The sequence below is a fragment of the Ochotona curzoniae genome, unplaced genomic scaffold, assembly GCF_017591425.1.
Source record: "Ochotona curzoniae isolate NIBS_2020 unplaced genomic scaffold, NIBS_Ocur_1.0 contig_2321, whole genome shotgun sequence".
Classification (NCBI taxonomy): Eukaryota; Metazoa; Chordata; class Mammalia; order Lagomorpha; family Ochotonidae; genus Ochotona; species Ochotona curzoniae.
In genome coordinates, this window is record NW_024465421.1 from 5,709,063 (window position 1) to 5,721,799 (window position 12,737).

General features: G+C 56.7%; 2 protein-coding genes and 1 non-coding gene across 4 annotated transcripts; 1 reads left to right on the forward strand and 2 right to left on the reverse strand.

Annotated features, from left to right (window-relative positions):
• Positions 1 to 153: 153 nt before the first annotated feature.
• Positions 154 to 9,451, reverse strand: BUD23 (BUD23 rRNA methyltransferase and ribosome maturation factor). 2 transcript variants are annotated; one of them, XM_040972805.1, is made up of 12 exons: positions 9,351 to 9,451; positions 9,218 to 9,255; positions 7,658 to 7,753; positions 7,465 to 7,547; positions 7,272 to 7,368; positions 6,419 to 6,515; positions 4,817 to 4,867; positions 3,535 to 3,620; positions 3,261 to 3,306; positions 2,951 to 3,009; positions 416 to 505; positions 154 to 299 (listed from the first exon to the last, which is right to left on the reverse strand). In XM_040972805.1, exons 1-12 carry the CDS (start codon positions 9,396 to 9,398, stop codon positions 245 to 247), a joined length of 846 nt encoding a protein of 281 aa, XP_040828739.1. In that variant the 5' UTR covers positions 9,399 to 9,451; the 3' UTR covers positions 154 to 244. The 2 variants fall into 2 exon arrangements, with proteins under 2 accessions (XP_040828739.1, XP_040828740.1); XM_040972806.1 differs by lacking the exons at positions 2,951 to 3,009; positions 3,261 to 3,306.
• On the reverse strand, positions 780 to 908 carry LOC121152107. The gene has a single exon (XR_005883237.1).
• A 127-nt stretch (positions 9,452 to 9,578) lies between the features above and the next one.
• Positions 9,579 to 10,627, forward strand: DNAJC30 (DnaJ heat shock protein family (Hsp40) member C30). The gene has a single exon (XM_040973691.1). The coding sequence runs from the start codon at positions 9,579 to 9,581 to the stop codon at positions 10,263 to 10,265; it is 687 nt and encodes a 228-aa protein (XP_040829625.1). The 3' UTR covers positions 10,266 to 10,627.
• The last annotated feature ends 2,110 nt before the right edge of the window (positions 10,628 to 12,737 follow it).

Consider the following 12,737-nt stretch of genomic DNA (forward strand, 5'->3'; position numbering starts at 1 on the left):
ATGACCACCCGTATGCTGGACACTGCCACACCCTGAGTGCCACACGATGGGAAGTTTTTTCGTCTTTTTTTTTGGAAAGTGCTTTTACAACAAAATAAGACCCTCCAAACATTTTTTGGTAAGAAAATACACATTTAGGGTTTCCTAAAATACTGGTGATGTCTGTACTTGGACATAGAGGGATTTGCCAGGGGCAGGTGCCGCACCGCGGGTCCCCAGCCCATCCCCTACTTGCAGCTGGACTTCAGAAGCGGGGCTTGCGCTTGCGGCCGGTGTAGCGGGAATCAGGCCGGACCTCCCTGGGCCAGGGGAGACCACAAACAGGCTCAGAAAGAAGCAACCAGCAGCGGCCCAGGGTCCCTCCCCATGTACACAAAGTCTTCCCCCACCCTGAAATTCCCCCACTGGGACTCACTTGCCCTGCCGCCTCCGCCGTTCCTTCTTCTCCAGCACCCACGCGCGGCTCTTCCTCACCAGCGCCCGCCTCGAGAGCCGCAATGAGACCCTGGGCCAGAGCCAGGCATGAGCTGAGGGGCAGAACTGCACGGCGGGCACCCACTGGAAGCCCAGCAGCAGTGGAGGGAGGGATGCACTTCCCTTGGCCTCAACGCCCCCTTGTTTACAGCCCCACCCGAGTCCGCACTCTGGTCCCCTCCTTCCTGAGGGCAAAGCGGCTATGAGTGCCCTCAGGCTCCCCAACCTTCACAGGGGAGACCCCAGGTCCTGCCCCCACCCCCTCTGCCGGCTGTGCAGACCCAAACAAGGGTTGCAGCGCCTACAGATGTGTGAGGTAGGAAAACGGGGCTGCCCAGCTCGCGCAGTCCCGACGATGGCCTCAGCAGGCTACTCTCGGCCTGCAGCCCTGGCTGGGAGGAGAGGGACCCCCACAGCACCAAGGGAGGCAGGCCTGGGCCCTCCCTAAACCACACCTCATCACCCCGGCTGTGGCGACCAAACTTGCCAGCACAACATGCCCAAGGGTTGCACACCAGAGAGAGCTCCCCACTAGGCTAAGCCAGCAGAGGCCCAGCACAGCCTAGTGGGCTTTCCACAGGTGGCAGTGGGTGTGAGATATACAGGCAGGGCACAGCTGCCCAGGGTGCTGCAGGAACAGGCACACCAGGGTGCAGACATGCAAGGGGTCAGAGAGGACGGAGGGAGGTCCAGGGGCTGGGGAGCAGACAAGGACAGCAAGATGGAGGAGCACCAGAGAGAAGCCAATGCCGGCGCAGAAGGCTGCAGCGCCAGGGTCATTTCAGGACACATCGAGGGCAGAGTGGCAGCCGCTGCTGAAGGCTGCTGTGGGAGACAGGAAAGCTGGGAAAGCGAAGCTGGGAAGCCTGGACCTGTGGGGGGACCAAGCCTTCTGAGTGGGTTAGCAATGGTGGGAAGGGGGCAGCCAGGCAGCAAGGCTGAAGGAACAAATGCACAAGCAAGACACAGTAATGCAGGCAGACAGATCAAAGATCAGCTAAGTGGAGCTCTGTGTGGTTTACCTGTACCCTTAAGTACCCCTCATGGGAGCAGACAGCCATCCTTCCTTGAGGTCACACCTCCTCCATGAGGCCACGCCTCCTCCTACCATCCCACTCTGTCCACCTCTGAACCCATGAGACGCCTGACTTCCCCAGCTTTATGGTTAGGCCGTGTGGCCTGCAGATGCTGCTGTGAGGACAACAAGTCTTCTGGTGCCATGGGGGGGAGCTAGCAAACCTACATTTCCCACCACACGTGAGAAGGGTACAAGGGAGGGTACCCCTTAGCACAGAAACATCTGGAGCAGCCCCTGGGGCATAGGCTGGGGAAGTGGAGAGTGATGCTGGCCTCAGGTTTCGGGTCCGAGGGCCCAAATCTTGCCCTCCTGGGGTTTTCACACCAGTCTCAACCCCTCTATATCCATTAAGTCATCTACCAAATAGGGCTGAGACAGCCTGAGCACCTGACCTAGTAAGAGCTTGTTGTTGACGCTGGGATGGAGACATGGCCCGCTAACTGGGGGACAGACACCAAGTCAACAGCTACTGTCCAGAGGGGAGGAAGGTACAGAGAAAAAAAAAAGTTGGGGAGAACTCAAAAGGAGATACTACCCCGAGAAACAGAAGCAACACAATGGCCGTTTCAGTGAGATGCGAGGCCTCACTGCTGTGTGGAAAACCAAGGGCCAAAGGCTGAGACTTTAAGCTGGGAACCACTGCAGTTGGGCAAGGGGCAGAGGCACCAGACCAGGGGTGTAGGGGGGCAACGGTGGGAGCTGGGACAGGCACTGCGGGAAAGGATCAGCCAACAGACTTTGTGACAAGTGAGCCAGCAAATGACCAGGGCTCGGACAGGGTCCTGGAAGCCTAGATTCCCACGGAAGGTCCCGTCTGGACACGCTGGGAGTTGCCTGATCAGAGGTGAGGCTGGGACGGCAGGTGGGCGTTAAGAACTTAATACAACTACAGTGGGATTGAAAGCAGCTCACAGAGAGGTGGGGTCTGGGGTGGGAGTGAGAGCCCGAGTGGAGATGAAGACAGAAGAAGGGTCAGTGCGGTTAGAAGTGGAGAAGGGAGTGGGGGGGGGGTGATTGACCTAAGAACCAGCCAGAGGGAGGGGTCAGGTTACAAAAGGAGGTCCTCCGATAGAGAGGGTGGAGGTACTGCAAGGTTCCGGGAGCTGCAGCAGGGAGGGGACCAGCAAGGATGCCCCAGGACACTCCCAGGAGGACAGCAACCTCAGAGAAGGAAATGTGGCAAGAGCAGATGCAGGCCGAGTGCCAAGGGCTCCTCTCTAGTTCCACCACCACCACCCCTGTGGTCGCTGCTTCACTAACCTCGAGCGCCCTGGGCAATAGCAGGGACCCAGCCCTGTCCAATGTGCCCACAGCAAGAAGCGCACACCCAGGCACGGCCCGCCTGACTGACCAACCCCCCGACTGACTGCCCACCCACCCACTGCCCAACCACTTTACCTCTCACTTGTGAAGCGGGACTCACTGGCCTCGTCCTCATCGGGATTTTCACTCAGCCCCTAGAGGAAGCAAAATGTGCTGAGCCCATCCTGGGTTCTCTCTGCCTTTGCCCAAGTGGACGGACTGAGCCCCAGGCCCGAGGTGTCCTCCCACAAGGTGTTCCTGTTGGGATCTTCGACAGGACAGCTTCTGTTGGCACTGCAGGCATTGGAGCCCACCTCATTGCCAGCGTTCTCCCCGCATGCTCTTCAAGCTGAGGTCCAGGTCTAGAAACCTATGGACCTGGGCCTGGCACCCTCGGGTCCCTCACCTTGGGCAGATGGGTCACAGGCCCGGAAAACAGGCAGAGATAGAACCTGAAAGAAAGAAAGAAGGGCAGAGAATGAGGGCCCACTCAAGGCCCTGTGGGAGTGGCCCTCATCCCCACTCCAACCTCCCGCGTGCCTGGGCCCTGGCGGACCTCCCCGACGGGTATCAACTTGGTGCATCACAGCCTGACAAGGCCACACCAGTGCCCTGGCCCTGCCGCCCAGGACGCATGCTGTTCCCCCATCCACATACACACCACCACCACTAGCACTCACTTCTTGGCTTTGGTACTGTTGGGGTAATCCACCACCACGCCGCCAGTGAAGCCAGCCCTCGTGGCCTGGGTGGTGATCAGCTCCAACTACAGAGAGAACAGGGTGGCTCTGAGGCAGGCGGGCCAGGCTGGCAAAGCAGAGCACTTGATGCCCACTGCCCTCGAGGAGCCTGTCTGGGAGTGGGTATTTGTTTTTAAAGATTTACTTATTTGAGGGCCAGATGCAATGGCTCAATTGGCCAATCCCCTGCTCCATCCAGCGCCAGCATCCCATATAGGTGCCAGTTCAAGTCCTGTATGCTCTACTTCCCATCCCACTCCCTGCTTGTGCCCTGGGAAAGCAGCAGAGGAAGGCCCAAAGCCTTGGAACCCTGCACCCACGCACATGGGAAACCTGGAAGAGATTTCTGATTCCTGGCTTCAGATCAACTTAGCTTTAGCCACTACGGCCATTTGGGAAATCAACCAGCAGATGGAAGATCTCTCTGTCTCTTTTCTGTAAATCTGCCTATCCAATAAAAATAAATAAACCTTAAAAAAAAAAGATTTATTTTTATTGGGAAGGCAGATCAGATCCACAGATCTGCTGCTGTTACAGGCATTTAGGGAATGAGTCATACAAGGAGAGCCCTGTCCCTCTCTCAAATCAAGAAGCGTGAATTTATCTGCAAAGAAGAGAGGCAGCACGGCGGGACCCTGCCTGGCAAATGCGGCTGAAGATCTTCGTCAGCAATTTCTAACCAAGTCTCTGGAAGACACCCCGAGGACTGCCTCCGGCCCACGCCTCCCTGGGGGATCACATCACAAGGCAACACCCTGATGTCCCACTAGCCAGCCCTGGGATCCACCTGCTCCTAACTTAACTCAAAGCAGACAACTGGCCGCCAGTCCGGGGTCTGTAGCCTGCTGCATTCAGGTTATCAGGCAGGGACCACTGCCCATGTGTATTTCCAAGCATGCATTCCTAAGTCTCACTTCACAGAGCACACAGACGGCAAGAGCCTCTACCCTGCCCCCACCTGGCAATCGGTACAGAATTCAGTAACCTCACCCATGCCTGACCCACAGATCCCCCTCCCCCCTGTCCTCTGCCATTAGGAGAGTGGATTAAAGGAGATGGTGGGGTCCATGGAGACCACGCAAGGATGTCCGGGGCCTCCTCCTTCTACCAATCAACACAAGGTTCCTTGTCACCTGCCAGCAACACCAGGGAAGTTGAGGAAGACTTAGTTGTCTTGGGCCCTGCTCTCTCTTCCCAACACGTGCGGCAGCCAGGGGCTTACCTGCTCCGAGTTTTCGGGGTACAGCTGCAGGACAGCTCGTGCGCCTCGGACCTATGGCAGAAGAGTCACTGCCTCACCAGCAGCCCGTGTGGGGTCAGGATCCAGACACGCCCCTCTGCCATCACAGGCCAGGCTCTGGGCTCAGCCCTGGGGCTGGGGACCAGGGCCAGGATCTGCTGAAGCTGCTGCTTTCTCAGAGAAACAGCTAACTCCCAGGAAGTGCTGGAGGCTGGGAAGAAATACCAACTGGGACTGAAAGCTGGAGAAGTGAACCAGTGGACAGAAGACCTTCCTCCCTGTCTCTCCTCCTCTCTATAGATCTGACTCTGCAATAAAAATAAATAAATCTAGGAAAGAAGAAAGGGAGGGAGGGAGGGAGGGAGAGAGGAAGGAAGGAAGGAAGGAAGGAAGGAAGGAAAAGAAAGATCCAGAAGCATCCGTGTTCACTTTGGATTCCCGGCAGGCCTCACTTGGAGAACCCTGGAGCTGATGCCCCAATACAGCAGGGGGCTGGTGGCTGAACCATCCAGCGGAGAGACTCCTCGGCCAAGGAGGGTAGGGGTGGCCAAGGGCTAAGCCGGAGCATCAGGGCTAGGCCACAGGTATAAGCGGAGAACGCGTCTCCAGAAGTCCGCGGGCCACCCTGGTGGTGAAGCTAGACGTAACACACAAGAATCAAGGTGGCCAGATAGCTGGGTCCTTCCAAAATGAAAACCGAGTTCATTTTCAGGATCAGAATCTTAAAAAACAATCACATGGTCTGAATAAACAACTGAAGCTCTTCCTAGCTGGGGGGTGACAGCTCTGAGGGTGGTGAGCAGGGTGCTCCCGCCCCAGAGGGCTCCCAGAAACCGGGAGGGAGGGTGGCTGGCGAGAAGTCGGAGAACACAGAGCCCCAGGAGGCCTCCGCAGTGTCCTCACTCTGCTGAGTCCCACCACAGAAACCTCTTTTAAATTCAGCACACAGGGCCCAGCACAGTAGCCTAGTGGCTGAAGTCTTCACCTTGCACGCATATGGGATCTCATGTGGGCGCCAGTTCTAATCCCGGCTGCTCTACTTCCCATCCAGCTCCCTGCCTGTGGCCTGGGAAAGCAGTCGAGGATGGCCCAGAGCCTTGGGATCCTGCACTCGCGTAGGAGACCTAGAAGAAGTTCCTGGCTCCTAGCTTTGAATCAACTCAGTTCTGGCCGTTGTGGCCACTTGGAGAGTGAATCAGCAGACACAAGATCTTCCTCTCAGTCTCTCCTTCTCTCTGTATATCTGCCTTTCCAACAAAAACAAATAAATCTTTAATAAAAAAATTTAACACACATGGTCACATTGTGTCTGTGCTCCACACCAAGTAGGCCCTAGGTCAAGTTCATGAGTTGCCTGGGCTTGGGTTCTGCCATCAGCATCTTCCGGATTTGATGGGACTGTGCCGGGGCACTGAGTGTGAACTTAGTTAGGACCAAAGCAACAGTGATAAAGCTCTGCCTTCCCAGGCGGTTCCTGCCTTCCCAGGGGCATCCTAGCTCCCACCCCTCTGCCTGCAGGGCTGGGGCCGGGCAGCCAGCCCGCATGGAAAACACAGACGAGCCAAAGGGAGCACACATACTCACGAGAACCGAGTAGAGCGAAGAGAAGAAGCGGAAGAGGCGCTTGGCCGGGATGTCGGACTTCTTGTTGGAACTGCAGAGCCACTGCACGGCCGAGATGCTGAGCGACGGGAAGGGAACTCATCGGGAGAGGCTCCGGGCCTCTGTGGGACCCCTCCACCAGCCTTCCTGGGTCCCCTCCAGGCAGGTCCTCTCCAGGGGCGTGCTAGGGGTGGCATTCACCCCTCCAGCCAGCCCAGGGAGCCTGCCCTCAGCCTTGTTTTTCTGAGTGCTTTCCTGGGCACTTTAGTAGGGAGTAGCTTCTGTGTCTCCACCATCAACAAAATATGACTAGTGCTATACAGAACTAACCACCTACCATAAGAGACCCAGAATAGCCTCGTGTGTCTAAGAGTAATTTCCATGGACCAAGGCCAGTTTATCTATATCCTATACAACATGCACAAAGCTTGATGTTGGAGCTGGCAGTGAGACACAGGACTGGGGGCGGGGGGGAGGGAGTGTTAAGTTGCACCTGCAAAGCTTAACAAAGCACGTCATCTGGGCCCCGTTCAGACGACATCGGGCGTGTTTGGGGTGGTATGGCTGTAGGTAGGCCCCATTCAAATCCCGGCTGCTCCACTTCCCACCCAGCTCCCTGCTCATGCATGCAACCAAGAAAACTGCAGACGGTTCAAGTGCTTGGGCCCCTACACCCAGGCAGGAGACCTCAAAGAAGCTTCTAGCTTCTGGCTTCAGCCTGGCTCAGCTCTGGCTACTGTGGCCATTTGGGGAGTGAACAAGTGGATTTTTAAAAAATCTTAACAAAAAAAGCACTACTCAACAAAGGCTCAGACCCTACATGCAGCCCCCTCACCTGATACAGCCGTCAAAGGAGCCTGGCTTGAAGGGGATGCCCTGGCCCATGTCACCCAGAAACAGGTCTCCCTGGGTTTCTCGGTCCAAGGCCGCATCTGATGCAAGAAGAGGGAGTGGGGCGGGGGGCAGGCAGTCAGTATGGGTTCTGTACCATGCAGGTGGCGACCCAGCCCTGGACCAGCCTGACCTACCAAGCATGGCTGGGCTGATGTCGATGCCCACCCAGTAGTGTCCCTCCTCTGAGAGGTAATCTCCACTCAGCCCAGAGCCGCAGCTGGAAAACAGACAGATGCACGCTCAGTGTGAGCAGCAGGGATGGCATCCCATGCCTGAGTCACCCCATGCTCCAGTCATAGGTCGGGGGGAATCCCAGGCAGACCTTACCCAATGTCCAACAGGAAACATGGCTGACCCTCTGGCAGGTTCAGGAGCTCCAGCGCCCGGCCAGTCATCTTGGTCTGAATGTCGATCATGCGGGAGCTGCAAAAGCCAGAATGAGTGAGCGGTCAAGGGATTCTGAGTATCACTTCCCCACAGCGGGAGGGGGGGGGAGCATCACCTGGAGGTGTCTTTCCCAATCTCTGTAATTCCAACTTGACACCAACAAACATACATCAGAGCTATGTAAAAGTGATCCCCGGGAACTAGCGTGGTAGCCTAGTGGCTAAAGTCCTCACCTTGCATGTGCTGGGATCCCATATGGGCACCAGTTCTATTCCTGGTGGCCCCAATTCCCATCCAACTCCTGCTTGTGGCCTGGGAAAGCAGTGGAGGACAGCCCAAAACCTTGGGACCCTGCATCCACATGGGAGACCCAGAAGAGGCTCCTGACTCCAGATCGGCAATCAAACCACTCTCTGAATTTTACCTTCCTCAGGTTTTTGAAGGCACAAAAATACAAGAAGGTCTGGTGGTGCCAGTCAGGGGAATAAAATATACATTAGTCAGTCAGACAAGAGATTAAAGAATGCAGCAAAATAAATGGCAGAAATAGTTACCTAACCCAGTAAGTTTTTTAAAAGATTATTTTGTTGTTGTTGTTGGACAGGCAGATTCACAGAGAGAAAGGATCTTCCTTCTATCCACGGGTTCATTCCTGGCTCCTGCCGCAACAGCCAGGTCTCCCACGTGGGTGCAGGGTCCCAAGGCTTTGGGGCGTCCTCCACTGCTTTCCCAGGTCACAAGCAGGGAGCTGTACGGGAAGTGGAACAGCCAGGATATGAACCAGTGCCCATATGGGATCCTAGTGCTTGCAGTGGATTAGCCAACTGAGCCATCACAACGGCCTCTAACCTCAGTTCCAACCATCAACACACCAAAAATTAATTTTAAAAAAACAAAACTTGACATTTCTGCCTACATAGTCACTTGGGAGTAACCTACCACGGTATCTATAGCCAGGATTACACAAAGTTGCTTTCCAAACGCCTAACTGGGGGGGGGGGGGGGGTGTGTATGCAACTGGAATCCTAGTTTAACAAGTGGGCCAGGGAGCCCTGGTGAGCCTGTGTCTTGGGACTTTCAATCTGGATAGAAAGGAGATGAGCCAGTGCAGCGTTGTCTACGGAGAGGTCAGGTTTGCGAGCCCTCACCCCCTCCAGCTTTGACTCGTCTTAAAGGCATTCGGTCCCTGCCTCTGTGCAACGGTGCTCGCAAAGACTGACTCAGAAAGACCAGAGGAACACAAGCTGTATTCTCTTAGTTCCTCCTCACCTCCTTCATGCACATAACAAGCTGTGCCCCTAAACCTTGACAGCCACCTGTGGGTGGGAGGGGAAGTGGGGGGCAGGTGTAACCACGTCCACTTCTTCATGCTGGGGACACAGACCCTCCTCATCTCCCCAAACTCTAACACAAGCTCCCCCCACCCAAAGCAAGGCCCCGGTAGCCGGGTACGACTTGCGGCTTTCCCGACGCCCGTGGAACAATCCAATCTCGACTCACTTCCGAACGTATTTCTGCGCTTCATTGTGGTCGTAAAACTGCGACAAAGAGAAAAGAGAGACACGGCAGCTGGAAGAGGGCATGACAAGGACAGGGGTGCAGAAGGGGCTTGGAAAAGGATGAGGTGCCTCACCAGCTCGGCTGGTCCGCAGTGCTCGGGACGCCCGCCGCGAGACGCCATGGTCGCGTCTCAGGAACACGCCGGCCCCGGGAGCTCCCTTTTATTTCATCAGTTCCGCGTCCGCTTCCCAAATGCGCATGCTTCGCCTCCTTGCTCCCGCCTCCTTCTGGACTGGGTTGGTTCCAAGGGAACTCTCCTCGCTTCCCATTGGCCGGGCACCGCCCACCTGACCCACTCAAGATGGCAGCCGCGTGCGGCGCCGGGTGGCCGCGGCGGGTCCTGTGGAGGTTGTGGAGGATCCGGGTCTGTCCTCCAAGTCAGGTGTCCGGCGTGGGGGGCCTGCGAGCCAGGTCCTGTTCCCACAGCGACGGCCCATACTCGAGGACGGAGCTTTATGAGCTGCTCGGCGTGCCCTCCACAGCCACGCAGGCGCAGATCAAGGCGGCATACTACCGGCAGAGCTTTCTCTACCATCCGGACCGCAACTCGGGGAGCCCCGAGGCTGCTGAACGCTTCACACGCATCTCCCAGGCCTACCTCGTGCTGGGCAGTGCCACGCTCCGTCGTAAATATGACCGCGGGCTGCTCAGCGACCAGGACCTGCGCGGCCCCGGGGTCCGACCCTCTAAGACGCACGCCGCCGACCCCAGCCCGCCCCGGCCCTCGCCGTCCGCCGCACGGGCCCCCCACGAAAGTCGGGGAGCCCCCGGCGGCGCCCACCGTACCATGTTCAACTTCGACGCCTTCTACCAGGCTCACTACGGTGAGCAGCTGGAGCGGGAACGGCGCCTGAGGGCCCGGCGGGAGGCCTTGCGCAAACAGCAGGAGGACCGGGCCACCAAGGGCTTCAAATGGGACGAGGTCCGGGACACCACTTTCATCTTCCTCTTCCTCTTCGCCTTCATCGCTGTCGGCTTTCGGATGTGATCGGAGAGGAAAGGCGGGAAGAGTGGACCCCAGCTCTGTCAGTGCCAGGACAACAGCGCCCTTTGACCTTTGTAGTCTACCTCTACTGGGATCCCCAGAACTGAACTCCCCCACCTGCCCAGCTACATCCCTCCCCGAGGGTCCAGCAGAGGGACTTTTGTGTGCCCAAGTGAAGTATTGGTCCCGGTGCCTTGAGCAGCACTAGTAGCACTTTCTGTATCAATGTCTGGAATATTTGCTCTCTTGTCTTTATTGTAAGCCCCTCTGTGTGAGGGGATGTGGGGGACAGGGGCTCTCTGTACCCTTAAAACGTGCAATATTGCCCCCGTATTGGCTGCCAAAAGAGACATGCTGGGATTCTATGAAAGCGAATCTTTTTTTTTTTCCCTGAGTCCTTCTAAACTATAGGTGACACTTGCCACTTCACCCCTGGCCGGGGTCAGAGTGCAATCTGAGGTGGTCATCCTTAAGCTCACTCCCCTCCTGTGTGTGGTGGGTGGAAGTGGGCTGGCTAGGGAATGGAGCAGAAGCGCCCCATGTGCCTGTCTGTGAGCCTGGTGGTGTGGCAGGCATGTCTCCCTATCCTCCACCCCCTCTAACCTACAGGTCTGCCCCATCGTGCTGGTAGAGGCCAACGTTGTTGTTTGGACGCAGTGCCTGTCACCTGATCAACATCCCCTTACCGGCCTGTCCTCCTCCCCTTCCCAGGGGACACATTCAGCTCGACTCCCCTGCCTGTGTGTCGGCCCCACGCCAGCCTCATCAAGTTAAGTCATGGATGCTGGGGAAGTCTGATGTGGGCAGGACTGGGTGAGGCTTGCTGGGCACTGCACAGACACAGGCCTCCGGGAGCGAGCCACTGAGAGCTGGCCAGATCTGCCCTGCAATGGCTCCAAGGGGGTGACAGTGCGGCAAGTTGGCTTTGGCCCTGAAGCTGAGGCCATGGGAGTTTGCAGTAAGGGGTCCAGAGCTCAAGACGGTCCAAGTCCAGGGTCTGCAAAGGTGCAGAGGTGTGTGGCAGCTCAGCGTCTTGGGTGCAAATCCTTGTGTAAATTAGGATTCGGCCCACACCTTGTCCCAATCTGGCCCTTGAAGTGGCGGGAGTCCCTGGGGTGCGAGGTGGAGCTGGGCTCTCACTTCATAGCTTGTCAGTAATCAGGGTGAGCCCACCCTGGTTCAGACTGTCCTGGGGCAAAGCGGGGAGAAAACTGGGGCAGGGGGGAGGTGCTTTGTGAGAGAGCATACACTGCTGTTCTGTTTCGTATTTGGAAAATAACTTTGGAACATCTTGTTGAATTAACATTGGCAGGGGTGAGGGGGGTTGGAATTTAGTGAAAGAAACTGGCAGAAGCAAATGAGTGCCAACAAGAAGAGAGCTGTAAGAAAAGCCCAGGGACTTGACCAATTTGTGGGTTTCCATCAGGTTAGGGTCTCCTAGTGGATTTGTGGGAGCACTATTGAGCAGTCTCTCATACCCTGGGCCCCTTACGTCACACCCCTCAAGTTTGTTTTCCCTCTACCAAGATGATAGTTCGAAGATGTTCTGCCCCCCAGACCTGGTGGTACATAAAAAGAAGGCTTTGGGGGAGGGGAGTCCAACCCGCAAAACACTGCTGTCCTGTAAGATGCATCAGTGTGATCCAACCCCGGAGCCAAGGGCGTCCACTCTGATGGTTGGCCACCCCTGCCTGCCTAGGGCCTTTTTAGGCCACCGCCAGCCCCTTCTCCCTGACACGGTCCGGGAGCTGTTGTTGGTGCCTGTTAATTAGCACCGCACACACACCTTGTAGGTTTGGTTTATTACCGCATTCCTGGTGATGAAGGCAGGCTCAGGTTGCTCAGCCAGGGTGGGAGGCGCCCAGCCTGCTCCAGGCTGTGTTCAGTGCGCCAGGCAAGGGAACCTTTGGACTTGGCTGTGACTTCTGCCTCCTGGGCCCAGCTGCTTTTTCCCTTTTGCCTCTGTGCAGAAGGACCCCTCAGGGTCCTGCTTGCTTCCTTCGGATGTCCGGTGTTAACTTCTCTGGGTGCGCCTTTGTTCCACTAGGACCAGAGATGATTACCACAGGGACTTACCCACTGGGTCGTGCACTGGCTGAGCCAGAAGTTCCTAAGAGCCACCAGTTGAGGCGGAGGCATCGAGTGCCCTCCTGCCCCTCCAATACTCCTTTGTTGGACATGGCAGAGCCCAGTGTCTTTGAACCATGAGCTTTCTTGGAAGGCTCTGTGAAAACAGGCTGAGAGAAGGGGCAGCTCTAGAACATTCTGGAATTCCATGCACCAGAAAGGCGGGTTCCAAATGGCCTTTTGTCTCCTCTCCAGGGTTCCCCAGGCCTGTGATGAAACCACACATTGCCACCTGCCCAAGAAGGGGTCCTGGGGAATCCCCGCTCCACGTGCAGGCTTGTGTAGGGAGTTAAGTGTCCTTCAGGCTCACGTGTCAGACCCCAGTGAGGGCAGACTCCTGGCCTCCCA

What these genes read in the sequence shown, in the direction of transcription:
- BUD23 (XM_040972805.1), bottom strand. Translation starts at nt 9,398, where the DNA reads ATGGCGTCTCGCGGCGGGCGTCCCGAGCACTGCGGACCAGCCGAGCTG. An exon ending in ACTGCGGACCAGCCGAGCTG is followed by an intron (nt 9,256 to 9,350) that starts GTGAGGCACCTC and finishes TCTTTGTCGCAG; the next exon opens with TTTTACGACCACAATGAAGC. An exon ending in CTTCGCTCTACTCGGTTCTC is followed by an intron (nt 4,868 to 6,418) that starts GTGAGTATGTGT and finishes CTTCTGCCATAG; the next exon opens with GTCCGAGGCGCACGAGCTGT.
- DNAJC30 (XM_040973691.1), top strand. Translation starts at nt 9,579, where the DNA reads ATGGCAGCCGCGTGCGGCGCCGGGTGGCCGCGGCGGGTCCTGTGGAGG.